This window comes from Cryptococcus depauperatus, chromosome 3 (assembly GCF_001720195.1).
Source record: "Cryptococcus depauperatus CBS 7841 chromosome 3, complete sequence".
NCBI classification, from domain to species: domain Eukaryota; kingdom Fungi; phylum Basidiomycota; class Tremellomycetes; order Tremellales; family Cryptococcaceae; genus Cryptococcus; species Cryptococcus depauperatus.
Genome location: NC_089470.1, coordinates 985,832 through 1,007,542, shown reverse-complemented (window position 1 = coordinate 1,007,542; position 21,711 = coordinate 985,832). Strand labels below are relative to the sequence as shown.

At 44.3% G+C, this 21,711-nt stretch overlaps 9 protein-coding genes across 9 annotated transcripts; 3 read left to right on the top strand and 6 right to left on the bottom strand.

Annotated features, from left to right (window-relative positions):
- Positions 1-187: 187 nt before the first annotated feature.
- Positions 188-1,954, top strand: L203_102649 (uncharacterized protein; the record flags this gene model as incomplete). The annotated part of the gene is made up of 2 exons (XM_066212070.1): positions 188-1,465; positions 1,583-1,954. The coding sequence occupies 2 exons, from the start codon at positions 188-190 to the stop codon at positions 1,952-1,954; spliced, it is 1,650 nt and encodes a 549-aa protein (XP_066068167.1).
- A 388-nt stretch (positions 1,955-2,342) lies between these two features.
- On the bottom strand, positions 2,343-3,873 carry L203_102648 (uncharacterized protein; the record flags this gene model as incomplete). Its single annotated transcript, XM_066212069.1, has 9 exons — positions 2,343-2,776; positions 2,827-2,936; positions 2,982-2,993; positions 3,108-3,212; positions 3,262-3,346; positions 3,394-3,464; positions 3,558-3,568; positions 3,621-3,735; positions 3,788-3,873. 9 exons carry the CDS (start codon positions 3,871-3,873, stop codon positions 2,343-2,345), a joined length of 1,029 nt encoding a protein of 342 aa, XP_066068166.1.
- A 564-nt stretch (positions 3,874-4,437) lies between these two features.
- L203_102647 (uncharacterized protein) lies at positions 4,438-6,884 on the bottom strand (the record flags this gene model as incomplete). The annotated part of the gene is made up of 7 exons (XM_066212068.1): positions 4,438-4,598; positions 4,658-5,113; positions 5,178-5,700; positions 5,750-6,032; positions 6,081-6,522; positions 6,576-6,681; positions 6,732-6,884. The coding sequence occupies 7 exons, from the start codon at positions 6,882-6,884 to the stop codon at positions 4,438-4,440; spliced, it is 2,124 nt and encodes a 707-aa protein (XP_066068165.1).
- Positions 6,885-7,238: 354 nt separating this feature from the next.
- Positions 7,239-10,554, top strand: L203_102646 (uncharacterized protein; the record flags this gene model as incomplete). The annotated part of the gene is made up of 10 exons (XM_066212067.1): positions 7,239-7,340; positions 7,406-7,492; positions 7,556-7,673; positions 7,754-7,945; positions 7,998-8,611; positions 8,672-9,550; positions 9,603-10,014; positions 10,066-10,176; positions 10,232-10,295; positions 10,341-10,554. The coding sequence occupies 10 exons, from the start codon at positions 7,239-7,241 to the stop codon at positions 10,552-10,554; spliced, it is 2,793 nt and encodes a 930-aa protein (XP_066068164.1).
- Positions 10,555-10,739: 185 nt separating this feature from the next.
- Positions 10,740-11,637, top strand: L203_102645 (NADH dehydrogenase [ubiquinone] iron-sulfur protein 8-B, mitochondrial; the record flags this gene model as incomplete). The annotated part of the gene is made up of 5 exons (XM_066212066.1): positions 10,740-11,142; positions 11,193-11,285; positions 11,334-11,405; positions 11,457-11,575; positions 11,626-11,637. The coding sequence occupies 5 exons, from the start codon at positions 10,740-10,742 to the stop codon at positions 11,635-11,637; spliced, it is 699 nt and encodes a 232-aa protein (XP_066068163.1).
- Positions 11,638-11,802: 165 nt separating this feature from the next.
- Positions 11,803-12,508, bottom strand: L203_102644 (uncharacterized protein; the record flags this gene model as incomplete). Its single annotated transcript, XM_066212065.1, has 3 exons — positions 11,803-11,827; positions 11,907-11,967; positions 12,058-12,508. The coding sequence occupies 3 exons, from the start codon at positions 12,506-12,508 to the stop codon at positions 11,803-11,805; spliced, it is 537 nt and encodes a 178-aa protein (XP_066068162.1).
- A 676-nt stretch (positions 12,509-13,184) lies between these two features.
- Positions 13,185-15,556, bottom strand: L203_102643 (uncharacterized protein; the record flags this gene model as incomplete). The annotated part of the gene is made up of 3 exons (XM_066212064.1): positions 13,185-13,787; positions 13,856-14,061; positions 14,122-15,556. The coding sequence occupies 3 exons, from the start codon at positions 15,554-15,556 to the stop codon at positions 13,185-13,187; spliced, it is 2,244 nt and encodes a 747-aa protein (XP_066068161.1).
- Positions 15,557-17,028: 1,472 nt separating this feature from the next.
- On the bottom strand, positions 17,029-18,563 carry L203_102642 (uncharacterized protein; the record flags this gene model as incomplete). The annotated part of the gene is made up of 2 exons (XM_066212063.1): positions 17,029-18,379; positions 18,448-18,563. 2 exons carry the CDS (start codon positions 18,561-18,563, stop codon positions 17,029-17,031), a joined length of 1,467 nt encoding a protein of 488 aa, XP_066068160.1.
- Positions 18,564-19,120: 557 nt separating this feature from the next.
- Positions 19,121-21,134, bottom strand: L203_102641 (uncharacterized protein; the record flags this gene model as incomplete). The annotated part of the gene is made up of 14 exons (XM_066212062.1): positions 19,121-19,200; positions 19,249-19,489; positions 19,540-19,563; positions 19,612-19,643; positions 19,694-19,823; positions 19,875-19,948; positions 19,995-20,041; positions 20,091-20,206; positions 20,255-20,451; positions 20,498-20,815; positions 20,873-20,888; positions 20,941-20,984; positions 21,042-21,050; positions 21,107-21,134. The coding sequence occupies 14 exons, from the start codon at positions 21,132-21,134 to the stop codon at positions 19,121-19,123; spliced, it is 1,356 nt and encodes a 451-aa protein (XP_066068159.1).
- Positions 21,135-21,711: the final 577 nt, after the last annotated feature.

The following is a 21,711-nucleotide window of genomic DNA, read 5'->3' as shown; positions in this document are numbered from 1 at the left end:
GTGAACATGTATTTGTAGAGTTTTTCTTGTAATGTAAAGAAATGAATTTAGATAATGTTATTGAGTTGTTTATCACGGGTAAATATTCGGCTATCTGGATTGCCAAAGAAAAAAAAAGTGGAGGTCGAGTCGGCTTATTTTTGACAGCCAATTTTCATCTTTATTTCATTTCTACAATTTTTCATCCATGATACAAAGAGTCCAATCGCGAAGAGTATCCCTCCATTGGCAGTACACATCCGCCAGAACGATAACCACTCTTACTCGCCCTCTCAAACTCGCCATCATTGGCGCTGGGCCTTCAGGATTTTATACGGCATCTCGGATTCTCTCCCTCTTACCAATTGATTCTCCCAACGGAAAAAATGCGGAGGTGCACATGTATGAGCGACTTCCTACGCCCTATGGTCTGGTGAGGTATGGTGTCGCTCCAGATCACCCCGAAGTCAAGAACTGTCAACATAAATTCGACGAACTGGCTCAAGATCCACGGTTCAAGTACTTTGGCAACGTTCTCATCTCTTCACAGCCTTCTTCTACACCTAACTTGCCAACCCCTTCTAACGCTTTGTCTCCGTATACTTATCCTCATGCTCTCCGCCTGTCCTTTTCAGATATTCTCCCATACTATTCCACCCTCGTGCTCACTTACGGTGCTTCACTGTCTAACCCTCTTCATTCTGTCTCCGGATCAAGCTCCTCAGCCCATCCTCTGCAAGGCGTATATCCTGCGCTAGCGTTTGTGAGCTGGTACAACTCGCACCCAGCTTTCGCTGATCTGCCAGTCGATTTGAGAGGAGTAAAGCAAGTGTCTGTCGTGGGCCAGGGTAACGTCGCGTTAGATGTGGCGAGGTTGTTGCTCAAATCCATCGACTCTCTGCGCTCCACTGATCTCTCAGAGGATGTGCTTCATGTTTTGAGTCAATCCACAGTCGAGCATGTCCGTGTTGTGGGCCGTCGAGGCCCTGGTCAAGTGGCATTCACGACGAAAGAATTAAGAGAGCTTTTGGCTCTCCCCGATCTGACTTATCATGGGGTAGATGAGAGGCTGATTGAGGATGCAAAGCAAGCCGTGGCGATACAAGGTGGCAACGAAGAGAGAATGCGAAAGAGGCTATTAGGATTGATGGAGAAAAAAAAGGAAGGAGGTAAAAAGATATTTGAGTTAGATTTTCTCAAGTCGCCTAGTGCATTTCTCCCTTCAGCTTTACGTTCTTCTTCTCAAACAGCGCAAGTTTCTCAAATCGAATGGGCTCATAATCGACTCGACCATTCGCTGGCTGGAACCATCGCTACGTCTACTGGGTCAACAACAACGTACCCAGCGGATATGGTCATTGAGTCGGTAGGATATCGCTCAGAACCTTTAACAGGTCCCTCTCACGAATGGGATCTACCATTTGATACAGCCAAGGGAAGAATAATGAATGATCAAGGACGAGTGAAAGACGCCTTGAGAAATACTGTAAGTATCTATCTGTCCTTTGCCCTTGTTTTCATACTCTCTTCTGCTGGTTGATTATAAAATATCGGGCTGGATTGACCAGACAGAGAACATAACTAATACCAAGAGGAATAATAGGTTCCAGGTGTATATGCAGCGGGATGGGCTGCTCGCGGACCCGTGGGTGTCATTGCATCTACGATGCATGATGCATACTCTTTGTCCTCGCTCATCTTGCAAGACCATTTTGACTCACCTGATCCCTCACCTTCCGGCCACTCTACACAACGACCAAGAGAAACACTATGTCAGCTCAATTCTTGTCCAGAGCCAGGCTTTCCTGAGAGAATTGAGAAGGCGCTTCGTAATCAAGAGGACAAGATGGTCGTTGATTTACAGGGATGGGCCAAAATTGATTTGGCAGAGCGAAAGAGGGCAGAAATACTAATGAACGGGAAGGACAGAGAGAAGTTTAGAAGGGTTGAAGAGATGTTGGCAGTACTCCAATGATTAGATAATCAGTTCAGGCTATAGAAACTCGACTTTGACATTATATTCATGACTACATTAGAACATAACTCAATAGATTTATGAAGAACAAGTTTTCTCTTTTGCATGTCTATGTACTCATAATTTGAAGAGAACAAAGATTACCATTGGGTTGGAATGACTATATATAGAACAACTCGTTAATTTCATCTCATTGATGCGAAGAGGAATGCGAGCATAAATGAATGCGGCTACTATTGAAAAAGCTTGAAACAAAATGAATGTTGGTCTGTTTCAGGGTCTGCTTAAAGCAACTCAATCAAAATCACACAAAACCTGCTCATGCGCTGGCCTGCACAGGCAGAACAGGCAAAATGAGAGACTTATTTAGAAGCATGTTGTTTTATTCTCAGCCTCTGTATCTTGTCCCCTCATTACCGTCCACATACTTGCCCAACAACATTGACTGGCTCTCTCCACCCTGTTCCGCTCCGCCAGTTCTGCCTCCAGACTGGTCGCTCCAGATTGACGTGGAGTCTCTCCTCAAATTGGGTGGCAATTCCATATGTTTATAGTCTGCGGCACTTGTCCAAGCCTGATCAGCTTCAGCAGTGGTTTTGAACGTGCTAAGAGGTGATCGAGAGCAGTCGTAGAGTGAAGCGCGAGCGGCGTTAGGGGATGAACCTGGAGGTAAATTGAGGAGAGACTGCTTTGCAAGAGACATAGACATGATAGATTGGCGATAGGCAATTTGCTCATTATAGTATTGTTCGAGCATAGTTTGGTGTTGGATTCGCCAGCGTTTGTGCAGGAGCCATAGACCAGTCATAACAGCCACAATCACTGTTATCCTGTCAGATGATCTGTGCCGTTATCTAACAAGAAGAACGTACATATGACAATGCTCAGACCAATGAAGACATACTGCCAAGCAGGAGGATGAATGACATCATCAGCTGCTTTACCACATTTTCCATTGTCTTCGCAATTGTATGACAAACACCTGCATCGCCATCAGTTCCATTCCACTCATTCAGTGCAGGCATACTCTTTATTACCACTGCAGATATCCCCAAAACGCTTGGATTTGTAGCATTTAAGATCAGCAGCATTGCAGTAATGGCCGTTTGCGCAGCTAAACTTATCAGTTTCTGTCATTGGAAAATGAACTTACTTGTCGCGAGAGACGATGAAGGCATAAGCAGAACCATCACCTTTGTATGCCGTATAAGCAGTGTTATCATTGACACAGGTTTGGCCAACTGTTAAATTGGCATAACTGATATTAATGTCAATATATATCCGGGTAGGAAGAAGTAATGACGCACTAGCAAGTGTATTGAAGGCACACTGTGCCATTAATGTTGAGGTATCCCGCGAATTCTTTGCGATTTGGCGGAGGAGCACATTGATCTAACTAGTGTCAGGAATCATATAATATTTAAAGACAAGAAACCTACCATCCCGATCTTTTTGGCAAGTACCCCCAACAGGGACTTGGGTGAGGCAATGGTCTCCTTCATCAGGGCAGCTATTCCATGTTAGTCGCATCGGAAGAAAAGCAACTTACAATTCCCCCGATGGACAGAGTGGCGGTAATTGGTCAAACGAATAGTCATTGTACCCAAATGGATACTATACCATTGTTGTAAATTTCCAACCATGTTGCTAGTCACAAGCCACACACCACATCTTTTCTGCATCCCTTCCATGCACATGTGCCATTCTCCGCGCAGTAAGTGGTTGCCACACAGTCAGTCACAAGTTGGTAATTTGTCTGGTCCAAGTGAGTGTTTGCTTGACTATAACGATTAGCCGAGTTAGTCATATTTGTCAACGCTGGGTTGCACGTACGAGCACGCTTGTCCCCAAGCGGATTTGGCATGAGCCACTGATGCAAAAATAACAGCGACTAGCAAACCACGCAGGAAATAAGGCATGCTTTGTCAAGTTATGAAATAAAAAGAATCAAAAATGGTGGAAGAGAGAATAGCATTACGAGAACGGAAGCAAAACGAGGTAAGTGAGGTTACGTAAGTCAGAAAATCTAGTTAGTGTGCCTAAAATCATTGTTTGGTTCCACAAAATATGTGAGCAACGGATCGCCATCTCGCTATAGAATTTAAAAAATAGTCATTCAAAAACACGACAATAAAGTTACATATTAGACGTGACCAGGGGGCTCTATAATAACTGGTAAAGTAAGAATTGTTTTGCATTGTAAGCCCGGTTTTTCAACCCTGGTTTACCTTATAATTGAACACTTGCCAGTGGTTTGATATCTGTAAAAATGGATAAAGATGCTCATGATTGGAGGATGCGCCAGAACATAAAGCCTCAAACATGAATATTGCCCCTATTCATAAAACTCTAAACAGTTATATACTCATGACATCAATGGGGTTTCTCTGTTATTACAAGCGGATTACAGAAATTCGTATTAGACTCAACATTGTAGCCCACAGTTGTTATCATGCTCATATCCAAAGATCCGAGACAATCAACTACAATTTGGCTGATGGAGTATTGTCGACGCAAGCTTCACATACTTCCCGTATGTCACGTAAAGCTTGTACTATGTGATGCTTGAATCGCTGGGTTGAGGTCTTCTCGCAAGAGAATTTACCCTCAATACCAAACTTAATTAAATGCGGTCCAGCCAAATCTTGTCTCTTGTCAGTCATTTCACAAAGAAACTGTCATGAAACCGAAGAGAGAACGTACAATTTATACCATACCCATCTGGCCAAGCTGCTCCAAATCCAGTGCCCATGAAAGCCCTACCAGCACTTAACCCACTTGTACTCAGCTTCCATTCCTGGCTCTTTGCGTACAACTCATCTTCAAATAAGGCGTGGCTCTCCCCGGGCTGAAGCTGGACTTTAAGACCCATCAAATGTCGATCAAATCCTAGACCATTTGCGGATCTCTTTGTCAGCGCGTCATGAGCCGAACAAGCCTCAGAGAGAAGAGAGTATCGCTGTAAAGGAGAAGATGAGGGGTCCAGCATAGACTTGACAAATGAACGGGATGGCTGGGTAAGGGAACGAGTGACATCTGTTCGGCCGTGGAGGAAGGCACGAGTCGATGCGGTTTCGTATGTGGCTGTAGGATAGCCCTGGTCCATGTACCAAGCTAATTGGATGACTTGTTGAAGATATGCGTCGGGTGCTTGTTTGGCTATGTAGGTTTCTCAATCAGCTTTGATATTAACAGGAGAGCGAAGAATCTAAGAGGAACTCACCGTTTTTCTTAATCCATTCAACACCGTATTCACACCACCATAACTGACTTGCATCACTATTATCAATTATTTTTTGGTTCCTGGCCTGGACGTCTTCTATTTCATGCAAGATCTTCTCGTCTAGCTTCCATTCTAGCCGTTCCCACCCTGGACTTGTTTCTTGGACATTCGAAGTAGATAAAGCGGAGTCAAATTTTGTTTGATCAATAGGTTCATTTAACGCGTATTCGGCGACGATTGACGGTATCAAGCCGTCCGCAGGCGAATGCTCTCCGCTGACCCCACTTCTTCCATTATTCTCCACAATCAGTCCTATCGCTTTATCCCACCACCTACCTCTACCACCTCGTATACCTGTTGCACAATTCCTGATATGAGCATCGACTGAGGGGAGTTTGAGTGGATCTTGAGAAGGAGGGATAGTAGAAGGAAGAGTATAGGGATCAAGTGTGAGGACTAAAAGGGATGTGGAGAGAGAATGGAGAAGAGGGCGGTTTTGCAAGAGGATAAGATGCTCGCGGTTCTATGCATAGATTAATAAAGCAATTATGCAGGTATGCACAGCAACTCACCTTGGCCCAATTGTCTCGCTCATCTCCACTCAAGACGCCCACGGGGACACATGCTTCGCCCTTGTCTTTTCTTGCTGTTGCATCTTCTACGCATTCTCTAAGTCGGCTCTCAATTATTGAGACTGGTAGAGGTTCCGGCACATCACCCTGCTTATTAGGAGACGAAAAGATATCTACCGAATAATAATAATCTTCAATGATAAGAGAAAGATGAAGAGCGTGTTGATCAGGTGTGGAAAATGCATCGCAATTGGGACGAGGAATTCGAGCCAGATTGAATAAACTGTATTTTATTAGCTTTAACCCCAACCACGAGCCAGAAGTGACTTACCTGGAATACTGATTCATACAAAGCGGAACGCCTCTGATAACATCAGCTGGGATCTCCTCTCTTGAGAGTTTTGCCCGAAACTGGGCAAATCGATGTGCCAACCATGCAGCCCTTCTCACTTGCACAGGCGATATCCATTCAATGCTGGTAATTTTGTTCCAGTCCACAGGGGGATCAATTGTGTGACCTTTTAGCCATTCCTTGCCTCCGCTCTGCGAGTCTGCAGGCAAATCTGAGAGGGGGTTCGGGTTGGGTATAGGTACTTCCTGCTGAACTGGTTCTCCAGAATAGGATACCACAGGGGGAGGTAAGCAAGCCGGATCATCTACAAAACACAGCCACCAGTTTGAATTGACGATCAGAGGCGCTCTCCAGGTGTGATAGGCCAGCGCAAGCCAGAGAGTGTCATTCAGCCAATTATTGGGAGAGACATGATCAAGATCTGCCAAATACACAGTCAAAAATGGTCAAATGACTAAAGTGCCACCACCGTACCTTTCAGTCGTTCTTGGAGAGTACGTCCAAGGCCTCCAGGCGCAATAAAATCTTTGACAAAGAGTTTGCGCTTTTCCATCTCATTAGAAATGCTTGACTTGTCATACTTGATTATCTTGTCAAAGCCTGGCTTCTTTTCAATGTAAATTTACCTACCTGATGTTCCATAAGAGGGGTAAGACTCTTTAAATATGCCTCTAGACTCTGCTGTAAGTCAGGTATAGGCAGTCTTGGAAGATTGCCTTGGTTTGCAAAAGTTTTGGGGGGATTGGAACGACGAGTTGTTGCTGCAAACATCCTTGCTGGCATTGGAGGGAATGTTGCCTTGATTAAGGGAAGTGGACGTAGATGGTAACGCGTAAAGTGATTTGGCATAATTGTTGGTTTACAATGCCATTTGGCTTTCGTCTGTTTCTGTAAGTATAAATACAAAAAAAAAAATGTAATTGGCGAAGGCGTATGCCGGATGGATCGTAAGCGAGTTAGGCGTGAGATGATGGTCACTTGACCTCGCGCGCCTATACTATTTACCTCCACCATTACTCCTTTTGTTCCTGCTAAAGCTACACATGGATATATTAAACAGTTTTGCTCATTTCAAAATATTTTCTTCTTAAATTGTCTTCAATATCAGAGAAAAACAACCAAAAAAACCCCAATGTAATGGCCAGCTTAGAGCTTAATCAGCTCTTGGATATGGGCATCTCCCATGGTAGAGCCCGGGCAGCTTTGAAACGTACTAGAGGGGATGTCATGTCTGCTGCTGTTCGTTTTCTTGTCTTTAAAAGCAAATGAGTATCCTCAGTGCTCAGTACTGATGCGTTTTGTAGGAGAGAGTCTTTGCTGGCGAATTCGATGATATTCTGAGTGATGATGAAGGTGAAGACCAAGCGGAAAGCAATGAAGCATATTATCAAGTTTGTTATCTCTTATGCTCTGAATTTCTCATCAATTCACCATATAATGCGGGCGACTTGTAGGAATATAACCAAGTGATGAAAATTGATGATCAAGATGAAGCCATTGACGAAGATTCGGCGGAAGAAGATGGGGATGATTTCGACGAGGATATGGGCTATGATGATTCAATCTATAACGGTGTGTTTACGTGTTTGCTCTTGCCGTCGAGTTATTTGGGTGGCTTAATGGAAGCTGAGTCAAGTGAAAATTTTCCTTAGAGAGCATGTCAGACAGTGAGCCTGTAGCTTCTGATCCTTATGCCGGTATCTTCTTCTCCAAAGATCGTGTTGAAGAGATCATTGAGCCCATCGAGAAGGAAAATTTAGTTGACATCTATTTGCCTAATGGGAAGTCACTCCAAGTGGGGATGTTGGAAAGAGGGGAATGGATGAGCGGATGTCCAGAAGGAGGTTGGTCTTGAAGGTTTGCAATCCGATTAACCAATGCTAATATCTTTAACAGGCGAACAGAGTTTCTTGTTCCAGCTTTACGATATGCTGGAAGATTGTCAAATGCCTTGCTCATCTGGATGTGGCTTCTTGTTTACAAGACACAAACGCGATTTCTTTTCCCTTTTTCCAACTTTTCCCGAATACACTTCATACCTTTCACATACTATTCGACTTACTTGCCCTCAATGTGGCCAAGTGACATGTCTCGCCTGCGGGGAACGTGCAGACAGGCTCACGGCGCTCGAGAAGATGAATGAAATGGGAAAAGGCAAAGAGCGAGGCAGCTCTGCTTTTGCATATTCATCTGACGTGCTATCTACAACTGATGGGCCAAGTACAACAAGCACGCCTCCGACGTCTATATCACCTCCTCCCAGAGAGCTTCTACATTGCCCAGCTCTTCAAGGCGTCATCCTTGGTGTGGGTTTACACATGATTGATCGGACATTCTCCCAAGGGCAGAACCAGACTAGACAGGCCGAGGACAGAATGCACCCGTCCAATAAGAAGCGGAAAGTGACTGAGAAAGAGGAAGGTTTATCAAGCGTTTCTTGCGGATTGTTATTGTCAGGAAAGGTAAAGAATGCTAGAGGTACTGGTTATGCAGGATCTACGGATGAGGACGTAAGTGTAGACATAGAAAGACAGGACGAGACTGACAAGGGCAATTGTGTGCAATACCAGAGGTCGGGCCAAATTAAAGCTGAAGAAATGCAACGGTTGGCAGATTCAGCCGTCTCTGTCCTCCTGCAACATGTTCAACAATATCTTCCTAATATCAATCGTCAAGGCGGACCTGCCACGTCCGACTATCTCGTACATCCTACTGCGCTAGCTCACCTTCGTCGTCGAAGTAATTTCATCAATGCTTTACTCCGAAACGATAGTCTACTTGATATGAGCAACAGAGATGCGATATATAGAGCACTTTTTGATTGGTTGGAGATTGTGTCAAATAATGAGAGTTTAGCATCCATGTTGGGGATGCCCCAGATGAGACCTGTAAGAACCAGACCTCTAGAAGGAAGCGAAGATTCGTTGGTTGTTACATATGAAGGTGCACCCAGTCCAAGAGAGTTGCTGGAATTTGTAGCTATCCAGGCCCAGGCGGCCTTACGTGGTTTACGACACGTTGGCTCTACTGCCAGTGAAGAAACAAGGGTGGATCAAGAGATGACAGAGGAAGAACTTCAAACGAGCAAAGAAGATATTCAGAAGAAAGCAATGACTAAACCAGAAGGTCCAAGAGATGAAAATGCTACACTTGAAGCATTTTGTTTGAGGATCCTTAAGAGTGCATCGACAATTGACCTTCGATTGGCGGAGACCAAGGGTAAAGCATTTGTACAAAGGATGAAAGAACAGCTGCCTAGGCTTGAGGAAGGAATTGCACAGGCAGAAAGAGGGGAAAAGGCAAAGGAGAAATCCGTCATTCAAATGTATGAAGAATGGGCTACGAGAGCGAGGTTTCAATACGTTGATCTCAGAGCTGAGACGAGTAGCTCAAAAACATTCGCTTGGAGACATGCTTTCAGTGCACAAATCACTCAATTAGAAAACACAGTGAGCTTCTGCCTCTTATATCACTAACAGCTTCTTTGACCATCTCCTCTAGAGTTTACCCAAGCGCTCTTTGGCCATTGCAAAAGAACTTGCTATATTGACAACCAATCTGCCCGTTGCATGGCATTCCTCTATTTTTCTTCGTGTAGATGAAGTCCGCGTAGATGTTTTGAAAGCCATGATCATTGGTCCTGAAGGCACGCCATACGAAAATGGCTGTTTCTTGTTTGACATTTTTCTCCCACTCGATTACAACTACAAGTCACCAGTGGTTCAATATATGACTACAAACGGAGGCAGGTATCGATATAATCCAAATCTTTATCCCGATGGCAAGGTCTGCTTGAGTTTATTGGGCACATGGTCTGGTCCAGGATGGATCTCGGGTCAATCGACATTGTTGCAAGTACTAATCTCAATTCAAAGCCTGATCCTCTCAGAAGAACCTTTCCTAAATGAACCTAGTATGTCTGCGTTTACCTTATCTTTGCGATGTGTTGAACGACGACTGTTAGGCTGGGCAGATATGGGCGGATCTCCACAGAGCAAAGCCTATGATGCTAATATCCGACGAATGGTTTTGCTAGACGCCATGGCAAACAACATGAAAACGCCGCCTTATCCTTGTGAGTCTCTATAGGTTCTATTGATGGAACAGCTGTTAACGAGGCATTCAATTAGTCGAGAATGAAATCCAAACTCATTTCCGACTCAAAGCCTCAGCAATCCGTACTCAAATCGAAAAGTACGTTCATACTACTAACAACCAAAACACTAATACTTTGCCCAGATGGAAAACCTTAGATGATGGCAAGATGATACATGGCGACGGCTGGACAGATGCCAACGCTGGTCCAAATACAAATCCTGATATCCGTAAATCATTTGATGGAGCTGCCGCTGAAGTAAAGCGAATGCTATGTGAGCTAGAAGGAAAACAGCCACCGGCGCCAGTTGATATGGAGGCAAGCAATGAGAAAAAGAAGAAGATTTGGAGAAGATGATTGCTTTGCTATATGTGCTCTATCCAGATATAGATTTAATGTGATTGGATGAAATGAAATGTGCCACATTTAAATGCCGACGCGATGCTGACACTCTGCCGTCTGTGGTTCGTCAACTAAATTAACCTTTAATGATTCTTATTTCTTTCCATCTTTCTCTTTTCCTTTTTAAAAATACATACAAAATGCGCCATCTATCCCTTATCCGCCCAGCAATTGCGCCTCTTTCAGCTCCAGTCTACCGTCCACTTTCCACCTCCGCCACCCGGCTCCTTGCCACACCTCATACCAGTCCTCAACATATCAACCCAGGCCCAATCAAATCCCCCAATCCAAAGCAAACAAGTACACAAAACACCGTTGACTCTTCCAAATATCCAGACTATTCCCAAGAGCCCTCCGCATTAGAGAAGGCGTCTCAAATGTTATTTTTGACTGAGATTGTGAGGGGTATGTGGATTGTGTTGGAGCAATTTTTCAGACCACCGTATACAATAATGTATCCATTTGAGAAGGGACCGTTATCTGCGAGGTTTAGAGGAGAGCATGCATTGAGACGATATCCCAACGGTGAGGAGCGATGCATCGGTAGGTATTCTAGGTGAGCTCTTGTCATAAATGCTCTGACACAAAGGTAGCTTGCAAATTATGTGAAGCTATTTGTCCGGCGCAAGCTATAACTATCGAGAGCGAAGCTCGAGAGGATGGGTCAAGAAGGACTACCCGATATGGTGTGCATCCTTCTGGTTTACAAGCGCGCGTATTAATCAGAATATTAGATCTTGATATGACCAAGTGTATCTATTGTGGTTTTTGCCAAGAGGCATGCCCTGTTGATGCCATTGTTGAGAGTATGTTTTGATTTGTTCATCAAGTGTTGATGATTAATGCTTTGCTTTTAGCCCAAAACCAAGAATATTCTACGGAAACTCGTGAAGAACTTTTATACAACAAAGAAAAGCTCCTCATGAATGGAGACAGGGCTGAGGCAGAAATCGCTGCCAACTTGCAGTCTGAGCATGTATGTGGCTGCTTTTTGGCCTGGGTTTTGGTCACTGACAAATATGGCAGTTTTACCGATAATCCTTTTACCACCACATCTGCCTTTTTAAAAGTAGGGAGGAATGTAATGTATATGCAAGATATACAATTTGTTCTCATTCAAAACCATTCTGAAATGCAACAGTTCACGACTTTATTACAAAACTTCCCAAATACCTCAAGCACACAACAGTGGTGAATGGTTGACTATCTGCAGGTTCGGCACATTATCCTATTCGTTACCTCATTAGTTAATCACATTGTTCTCTATCGCCATGGGTCCACTGGCGACAGAAAATCTTGACACTCACCAATCTTTCCAGCTAGGCCGCTGTCGTACCTGTTGGGAGTTATGGTACTGAGACCTGCTATCTATCATTTTACATGTCAGTTGATTTCACCCCATTGATTGAAGGTCAACGACCAGCCAGCGACGAGATGGGCAAGCACAAGGTGACTGACCATGAAAAGACTCAGCGTAAGCTCTGCTTTTGACCATCTTTGGTTTCCTCTCCAACTCTGATTCATCAGGAATCCCGGTCTGGATTTTTAACCATCCTGATCTCTTTTTTTTCAGTTTCCCCCTAAATCCTCCCTGTATACCCACGCCTCCACTACCAGTGTATGGATCTTTTTCAGAATAGCTCGGCGGTGAAAAATTGGGGATAATACCAGCTTGAGCTTGCTCCTTTCTTTGAATTGCTACTCCTGACTTTTGTAGCTGCTCAGGCGGCTCTGATCGTCCTGGATAAGCAGGTAGGGAAGGTAGACTCGACGCGAAGCTGGAACCGAGTGATTCGGCTGATTTCTGTAATTCGGCGAGTGTAGGGATTTTAGAAATCACTTTTGGCCCAGCAGCGGCCGAAGGGGTAAAGGATGATGAAAAAGCAAGGACGTTAAAGAGCATAGACATGTTGTTTAGGACTGGATTTGGACTTGGTTTGTAGGTAGGTTTGCTCTGGACGTCGCAAAGTATTTACTGGCAGATTCTTGATAAGTTCTAGTTGAAATACTCGATGGGTAGACGCTATTGCTCTATCAGAATCCCGTATGATTCAGGGTCTTTATCTTGTCGCGATTTGTTTATGAATTCCACGGTAAGTGCGAACTGCATCCTCACATTATCTATTTACACCAGAGCCGTCAAACCCCCATAGTATAAGGAGCAGATCCACCTCCTAAGGAGGCATTTACACAAGGGTAGAGCATTTAGATACGTCTCGCAGCAGGTAGTTGTGCCAAAACATCTGAAAGGAAGACCCTTTTAACTGTACGGTTTATCATAAAGGTGTCAAGGATGGTTAGAAATGCATATAGTCGGGCGCGACTGATTTTATTTTTCCTTCATGTGTCATGCACAAAAAATGCAATGTATCATACATCTAGATTCCATATGGTTATAGATACAAATGATATATGATTGTCGGTGCTGTGATGTTGTATAGAACTCGAAAACCAAAATTGTTCGAAAGCCTTTCGCTACTTGAATGTAATAATAAATGACCAACATCTTGCAGAATTTCCTTGTTTACTGTCACAATGCCTCAAACGCATCCTTCCAGAGCCCCATTACTTGAAAGAAGACAACCTTAATCAGGCATCTCTCGCAAGACGAGCCTCTCAAAAGCACTCTCTCTCCACTCGTCATTTTCTAGCCTCCCAAAAAGCACCCCTTCATTCACACCAAACAAACCCAATGTTCCGTCAACACTCTCAATGAAAATCTCTCCTCGTAATCTTGCGCGTTCCCTCTCTCTCTTCAGAATTGCCATTGAAGCGGGGTTATGTCCTTCCAAGACCGAGATACATTCTTCTCTATCTGGGAAATAGAGACGGGGTTCGAGAAAACCAAGGACAGCCAGTGCAGCACGAAAGACGAAGCCATCTCCATCAAGCACAATTTGATCCCACAGCCTTACTCCTCCCTCCCATCCTACCTGTTCTACTAGTAGACTCCTGAACCAGCTTTCAGGTACGCCTACACCAAGTGATTTACAATTAGCATAGATTTTGGGGTATCGGTCTGCCTGTAAATTCTCTAGGACGCGATAGTAGGCATCAATTTCAGGTTGAGATGGAGTAAAGAATGCAGACATGAGCGGGCGAGAGAGAAGGTTGATAAGAGTATGAAATGCTTGGGCTGGAGGAGAAACAAGAAGGAGCATTGCACATAGGAGATTGATATATGGAGCCTATTTTTGCAGTTGATATTAACCACTATGTCTCTGCTCATACAGGATATTGGCACGAAAATACGTACATAGCCTAGACCTTCATCAGACCGATAAACCAGCCAAGCACAAATCAACTCCTTCAAATCGTCTCTTAGAGGACTGTCTCTCTGAAATAATTTGAGCGTTACAAGTGTATCGTCGAGATCGTGTTCTATAGTTTGAAGGAGGTCTGGAGGAAAACGCTCATTTTCTAGACCTTTACGAGCTCGGGCAAGGTATATCCTATAAACATCTTTATGATTCAAGGACGTCAGCCTGGATAACCCATTTAGCAGTTCAAAGTCATACTTGCCTTTGGACAATGCCAGAGGGTTGCCGACGGCCAAAGCCCAAGCCTTTCCTCGCAGATGGCTAGGAACACCTTCAAACCACATTTTTCTTAAACCTGCATCTTGCTGAACCTTTTGCACACTGAACCCTTCGCTAAGCAGTTTGTTCCACATCGGCAATTCTGTTATAAGTCGCTTTTCCTTCTCAATTCGCCTAGTCTCTGCAAGCTTAGCAAGTTGTCTTTCGTGTTCTCGCGATTGACGCATGAGCTCCTCCCACTGATGTAAATGCGTGACATCCTCTTGTCTGTCTTTCGGAGGTAACCATGATGGACGGGTTTGGGAGAGTACTTTCTCAAAGGCGCTTGCTCCTTTGACTCCAAGTGCAGGAGCATGCGTATGCGTCTGAGAAGCAGAGACAGAAGCCTGAGATGTATGAGTTACATTGGATGAAGTTGACATGGTAGAAAGACGTTTATCTGCGATTTCGGAAGGCGATTTGGGTATAGGCCAAGGAAACGGATGCGGTGTAGGTGCCGTCCTTCTCGATGTAGGTGTGGACGCTGATGTCCTATTTCGCTCTTCATTCTCTGTGTACCCAATTTGAAGTTCTTGGACAGGCTGAGATCCAGATTCTTGTAGAGGCGATGATACATGCTCTGGTAATTCACCTTCAGTAACCCTTACGCCGTTTTTCAGTATCCCAAATCCACCCCAGCTCCTTCTCTCTGAAGATCTAGTGAAGGTTTTGGGCGAAGAAGGCAACGGTATTGACGGCACTGGGATAGCCGGCGGCGTTGATGATAATGAAATGGATTCAAAAGGTGCTTCCACAGAGTTTCCACTGTCGTCTTCAAGCTGATCGGAATGTGGTCGCATGTGGTGAGGATATGGTGCATGGCTGCCTTCACCAGGACCTTGATTACTATTATGAAATGAAGACGTATGAGGAGGTGCGCTACGAGGTACGAGAAGATTAGATTTAGAGCTCGAACCGGCGCTTGAAGTTGGAAGAGGTATTTTAGATGGAGATGATTCTAGATCTCTTTGCCCATCTCTTTGCTGCTGTCCTTCCAAGTCAAACGCCCGAAAACTTTTTGGAGAGCGCGTCAAGATCCTCTCAAATTGATAGCCCCTTTGAGGCATAGGGGAAAGCGGTGAACATGGACGAGGACTGCTAGGATTTGTAGGTAACAGCTCATTGCTCGTTCGAGATCTTTCTGGAGGTATTGGCGTGTTCTCCCTATCCTTTTGAACTTCTCCATCACTCCTGTTATTGAATATATCTTGATTAGACTTTTGAAAGTTGTTAGGCGAGTTGAGAGATATCTCAGCAAAACCTTCGTCCATAGTCAAATCTTTGGGTGCACTTGAAGAAACCGAGTCAAACGACGATGAGCCAGGCTTTCCTCTTGTCAATTCGAGCGAATGGATGCTAGATGTACTCACACGCCTCATCCCTATCCTCAAGTTATTCCAACACTAACTAGTACTTTGAGAAAATAAAATAAATGTTGAAATCAAAATCTTTGTTCAAAATACATTCAAATGGTTAAACAATGGCCCATACCGAATGTTCAAAGATTTGATTCCGTTACTTTTCTATTCAATTTAGTCATGCAAATCAATAATTTCAACAAGTTGCAGAATAGTCGAGTTAATATGTTGTGGTACTTAAAGCTGGCCAAGTTCATCAAAAGACGGCAGGGATGCCTCTCTTTTGCCGGTTGAGAGTCGAATCGCTAGGCGGTATAGAATGGAGGGTATAGGCAGCTTGAAATGTCTTGGGCACCCAGCACATCCATCTTGCTCCATTCAATGTCACCAATGCCTTCAACAGGGTCAATAGAGATGGATGGGTAGCGAAAGCGCGCTTCACATTTTTGGAAGGCTTGTCAGCAGACGTACAGTGAAGATCAAACGTAATGAGGCAAACGGTTCTACAATACCAGATGACCCTTTGATAATCTCCATCGTCTTCGTCCAAGCTCTCGCGCGCAGAGTTTTGGTGCGTTTGGATGACATTTACCTCTCATCAAGACGCTAAATTATCTGACAGAATGAGAGTTTATCTAGTTGAGAAAGAAGAAGCGATGGATTGTTTCAAAAAAAAAACAATCATAAGCTTTCTCAACATCGCGACTTGGAGTTTAAGACATGAAAGGACATATTGGACTCAGAGGATCGAGAGAACCCTCCACGAAGACTAGACCAATGCTGGAGTGAACGAGATGGTCGGAGTTGATGACCCATCATAACAGCGGACTTCTGTTCTGTCTCTGTCTTCCATGCAACGAAGTATGAGAGAAAACTCGGAGGACAAAGATGGAACAAGAGAAAAACCAGCGTTGTACAAGGCAACTGGCAGGTCTCACGTCCGCTCGTTCGTCTACTTGGAAACTTCTGGTTTCCTCTCGTACAAAGACTTCAACTCTGCAACCCGGTTTTTGGATCTTGCTTTCCCGATAGTAGCTGACTTCAAGGTCACCGTCCCGCCCAGTGAAACGAGAGATGCCTCGTCCTTTTAGACAGAGCAAGAAGAGATACTGGAGAGTGATGAAGACATCGAATGCGAGGAACTGACACAGAATGCACTTAAATTGAGGAGCTGACTGTCATGCACGACTTGTCCCTAGTTTCTTTACCGGAGTGATGCAAAGAATTGTTTCAGTCTTTGAGACCTTGTTGATGAAAAAACAATTTTCTTATGTTACTACTGTCACTCGTACAATATGATAAATTGAGGCAGGCAGCGTAAACATTACAAAACAATGACGATGTGCATCGTAGCTACTAGATCATACCACTACAAATACTACCTACATCTACTATGTACATGTTACAATACTGTAGTGACAAAGCACCTCTTTCAAGATCTTCATTGCTTTTGTTTGCATTTTTCTCCCAAGTGGGCGACTTGAATTTGTCAATTAAAGTCTGCCCAAGCCTTTGATCTTCTTTGCACACTTTTCTTCCCCACCATCTCTTTCCCGTTTCATTCTTCTCCCTCCAAACAACAAGCCTCTCCTTACAGGTAAGGAATCTTCAACATCCTGCTCATGTAGAGGTTTGAATTCTCCGTTGTCAATTTCTCCATATGCGTCACCATCTCCATTCCCTTCTTGATTCGTACGAGCATGTCCCAGCTCAAGAGGAGTTGACATACTGGAAGCAAGTTTACCCTCCAATAATCGATGTGAGAAGGATGACGTTGCTATAGGCGAAGAAGGAGGCGATGTAAGGCGAACACTCGAAGAACTTGGTGTATGATTGCGAGAACGAGAAGACTCCTTCATCTTTCCAACGTCTATCCTCTTGCTTGGTGAGGGTCCCTCGGGCCATAAAAGTCTAGGCTTTGGTAAAGGATGAGGCTCAAAATCATCTTCCTCCGGTCTGAGATCAGCTTGAGGGAAGGGTGTCTTTTTGCTCCATAGAGGGTTGGCAAACACTCGCTTAGCGCCACGAAAGATGTATGTAACGGTGGGTTGGTCTTCATCAATAATTGGACCCAATACACGATTGGACGATTCTCCCGGTTGAGCAAGAAACGGATTCTGGGCGACATCGAGCATTTCGAGGTATTCTTTAGAAGGGTAGGAAGATTTAGAACGGGAAGCCACCTGAGTACGGGTTTGTGGAATGCCATCGACAGCGATACGCGGAGCATGCTTAGTCGGTGGAGGAGAGAGAAGACCGCTAATGGTTGTTTCAAAATTTGGCCTCTTTGATCGGCGAGATTGTATCGGTGATGAAAGCGGTTCAACATCATCGTCTGACAACTCTACCAGAGACTCTCTGGGATGATGATTTGTAATTGCCCCAGGTGATGCCAATCCTATTGGTTCACCAAGCCCATGTTGTTTGTTTGGTGGCGACGACACAAGGAATGGGTTATCCTCTTTATGCTCTATATTGACGTGATCCATCTTTGACCCACTTATCCTATGTCCACCCATACCAACTCCTACACCTCTTGATGGCCCAGACGCAGAGTGCGCCTCCATCTTTTGCACAAACATCAGTCCTGGTCTTCTGCGGGAAACTGATACTTCTGAGCGGTTAGATTTGGCTGAGAGATAGAACGATGTATGTCCAGACGGCGATGGAGGATGGTCGTTGTGACTATGAGAGGGTGGTGATATGTGACGACGATGGCGCTGGGTCTGAGGAGTAGGAAGATACGAGTGAGAGATGCGCCCCTGCTCCTTATTCGATTTTCTGGAAGAACGGCGGACGGTTTCGGGTGTCGATAACGCTGCCTTTGAATGTGGTGTGGGCATCCTGTTATTCAAACCACCGTCAGTGAGTACGCATTTGGCACATCCTTTCAAACATGCATTTCGACATACATTCCAATAACATCGACATTCCTTCCTCGCCTCCCCTTGCCCGATTTTACCTCTTCAATACTGGATTGAGTAAGAATACCGGACCTGCCGGCGTCGCCCTTCAAGGGAGATTGCATCGCTTTCACCCAAGGCTTGATGAATTTGTGCGGTTGAAGTTGAGATACAGTACCCTCTTGGTTCTTCTTCTAGAAGTTTGTCCCAATGGGGTGACAGATAGAAGACTTAAAAGAAGAATAAGAATGCAGATGGATGTTATGTTTAAGAAAAACAAGAATCATTCAACACTAAGATGGGAATATTCCAAGATATTACGTAACATCACAGAACTTGGAAGGTTGAAGGACTAAAACGATGTCTATATGTTATCATATATAATGTTTATAATTCTCTTTTTTGTTCTTTTTCGTCTTTAAATTTATACCGATGATGCTGCAGGAAGTCTGAATACAAAGCTATCTTGACCAAGCTTCTCCCAACTCTTGCTGTACAATGACTACCAAAAACTTATGCACGACTCTTGTCAACCAGTGAAGCTCTTTCTAGCAGTTTGTCCAGTTGTGCAAGTGAGCGCAGCAGATATGGGCGCAGACGCTAGCTATCAATTGAAATGGCATCTGCTGGTACTTTGGTATTTTTAAATACAACCAAGCTCCCGAAAGGTAGACAGGCTCAATCATTCCTCGTAATATTCTTGTTGAACAGTCTCCTCTACTTCAAGCTCATACTCTTCCTCGTCAAGATCAGCATTTGCATCTAACATTGATCAGCGCCTATGAATAACGAAATAGGTTAATTACGTACATTGGTCGTATTCGATACACAAATCAGACAAGTTAGCCTCAGCTTCTGTAAATTCTTGTTCATCCATCCCCTCGCCAGTGTACCAATGTGTGTAGGCTTTCCTCCTGAAAAGTAGCGCAAATTGGCTATGAGACCTCTTGAAAACCTCACTGATGGCGGTTGTGTTGGCGACGAGGGTAGCAGCAGCTGTTTGTCCAAGAGGAGGTACGGTACAAAGTGTTGTGAGCGAACTGTTGGGGATCTGAGATATGGTCAGTATGTTGAGCTGGGCCTGGACAATACCTGACATACCCAAGGAACAAAGTGTTGAGAGTTCTAAGAGATTGTTAGAAAGTCGAAACGCAAAATATAAACTTGACGAACCTTATTGTGGAAGTCCCAAACGGCGTTCTCGACTATGAGCTTTGTCAACTTTGTATAACTCCACTTGCAACGATACACTCACTATCTCGCATACTGAGCTTGCCTCTGTAGGCAACAGACACTGTCAAATACTTGCCAAATGAGGGATCAATAGCGGCAAGCAAACTTCGTTTTTGGAAGATTGCGGCCGTCAATTCGTGAACATTTGACGCCTGGATTTCATTTATCAGTCCAAAAAGTCAGGAGAGTGGTGACAAACATACGGTGTACGACTTTGAAGCGCTAGCGACCAAAGGAGCGTAACCAGCGGTGAAAAAGTGAAGTCGAGGGAAGGGAACTGCAAGATATTAATTGCACAGTTCCAAAACCATGAGAGGACCAACCCATGTTAACGGCAAGTTTTCGAAGGTCAGAGTTGAGAACACCGGGGCTTGGCATAAATATTAGCAATTATTCTCGAACAGCAGCTTTCAACTCACAATCGCAACGTAGTAGTGAATCCAGTCATCACCTTGGCAATCAATCCATTCAAATCCTTGTACTGGGGCGATGCGATTTTGAGGTCTGATGCGCAAATATTGTAGAGAGCCTCATTCTACGCAATCGTTAGCTCCAATACCAATCATCTCTAAAGACTACGCACATCAATACAGCAGGTAATATCACTGTTCTCCACCAAATTATGAGTCGAAAGCACAGCGTTGTAAGGTTCCACAACAGTTTCAGACACCTTTGGCGAAGGAAAGATCGAGAATGTAGCGAGCATTCGGTCAGGATATTCTTCTCTAATTTTACCCAAAAGTAATGCACCGAGACCCGAGCCGGTACCTCCACCAAGAGCTGAGGTACGAATTAGTCAGAATCAACAGAGTATGGACGAGCATACAATGAAGGACCTGAAATCCTTGCAAGCAGTCCGTATTTTCCGTCTGTTGTCTCATAACATCCAAAATAGAATCCATCAGTTCGGCGCCTTCGGTATAGTATCCTTTTGCCCAGTTGTTGCCTGCACCGCTCTCCCCGTGAACGAATGTATCGGGCCTGAAAAGGTTGGCAAGAGGACCTGAGCGAACGAGATCAATGACCCCCGGCTCTAGATCAATCTGAATCGAACGGGGAACGTATTTATTGTTGGATGCTTCTGAAAAGTAAACATCAACTTTGTCAAGGATACGGGGATCGTCTGTTTGAGCTTTGCCGCTGTCTGTAAACACCAGTCGTCAGAAAGGCTGCCCTATGATTGACTCCAATTGTAGCTTACTGTCAAGACCATGTTCCTGCAGTACTATCAGTTTTCCTGTTACAATTTTCGACTTTATGGCAACGCACCTGGAGAATGTTTGCCCAGAATGCAGTACCAATCTGGTTTCCAGCTGTCCAGAGTCCAATTCCATCAGTAATGCGTTACCATCCGTCAACGATCCACAGACCTTGTCCAACTGCCAGTTTGTCTATGTCAGCTCTGACTTGTACATCGCATCAAAACATGACCTACCTGACACATTAATAATTTCTCTGCCCATTTCCGCTGAATTTTCGTTGAAAAGATAAAGATAAATACTAAAACAAGCAAATATTAAATTATTAATAACGCGTCGCGTTTTTCTTCTTGAGGGGGAAACCAACTAACCAATATGTCATTACAACATTTCAGTGATCATCTTTTTTTCTTCTTTCATTTACAACATTTATAATCCATTAACCATTTATCGTTTTCACTACTTGACTTGAGAGCTGTTTTATAGCGTGCGCCAACGTAAGCTAATGTGTTTTACAGCTGTTGAAATAGATTGCTTGTGGTTTGGGTGGTACGCCATGGGCTTTGGCAAGGCCTGCGCTTCCATCTGATTGGCTAGAATCTCTCTAGACAATCACAGGATATCCCATACCCTCAAAGAGCTTGATTGTTTTACTCGTCTCTGGTGTTGACGCCCTATAGTTACTGAAGACTACGCTGACTGGTTTTATGGTAGAGAAAAGCCTCTATATGCCTTGTATACACCATATACCTGACATCTAGAATCCCATCCTAGCTAACCATGGCATGCATCCACTTTCGCCGTATAACTGGCTCCAAGCCAGACATCGTTTCACTGTCTC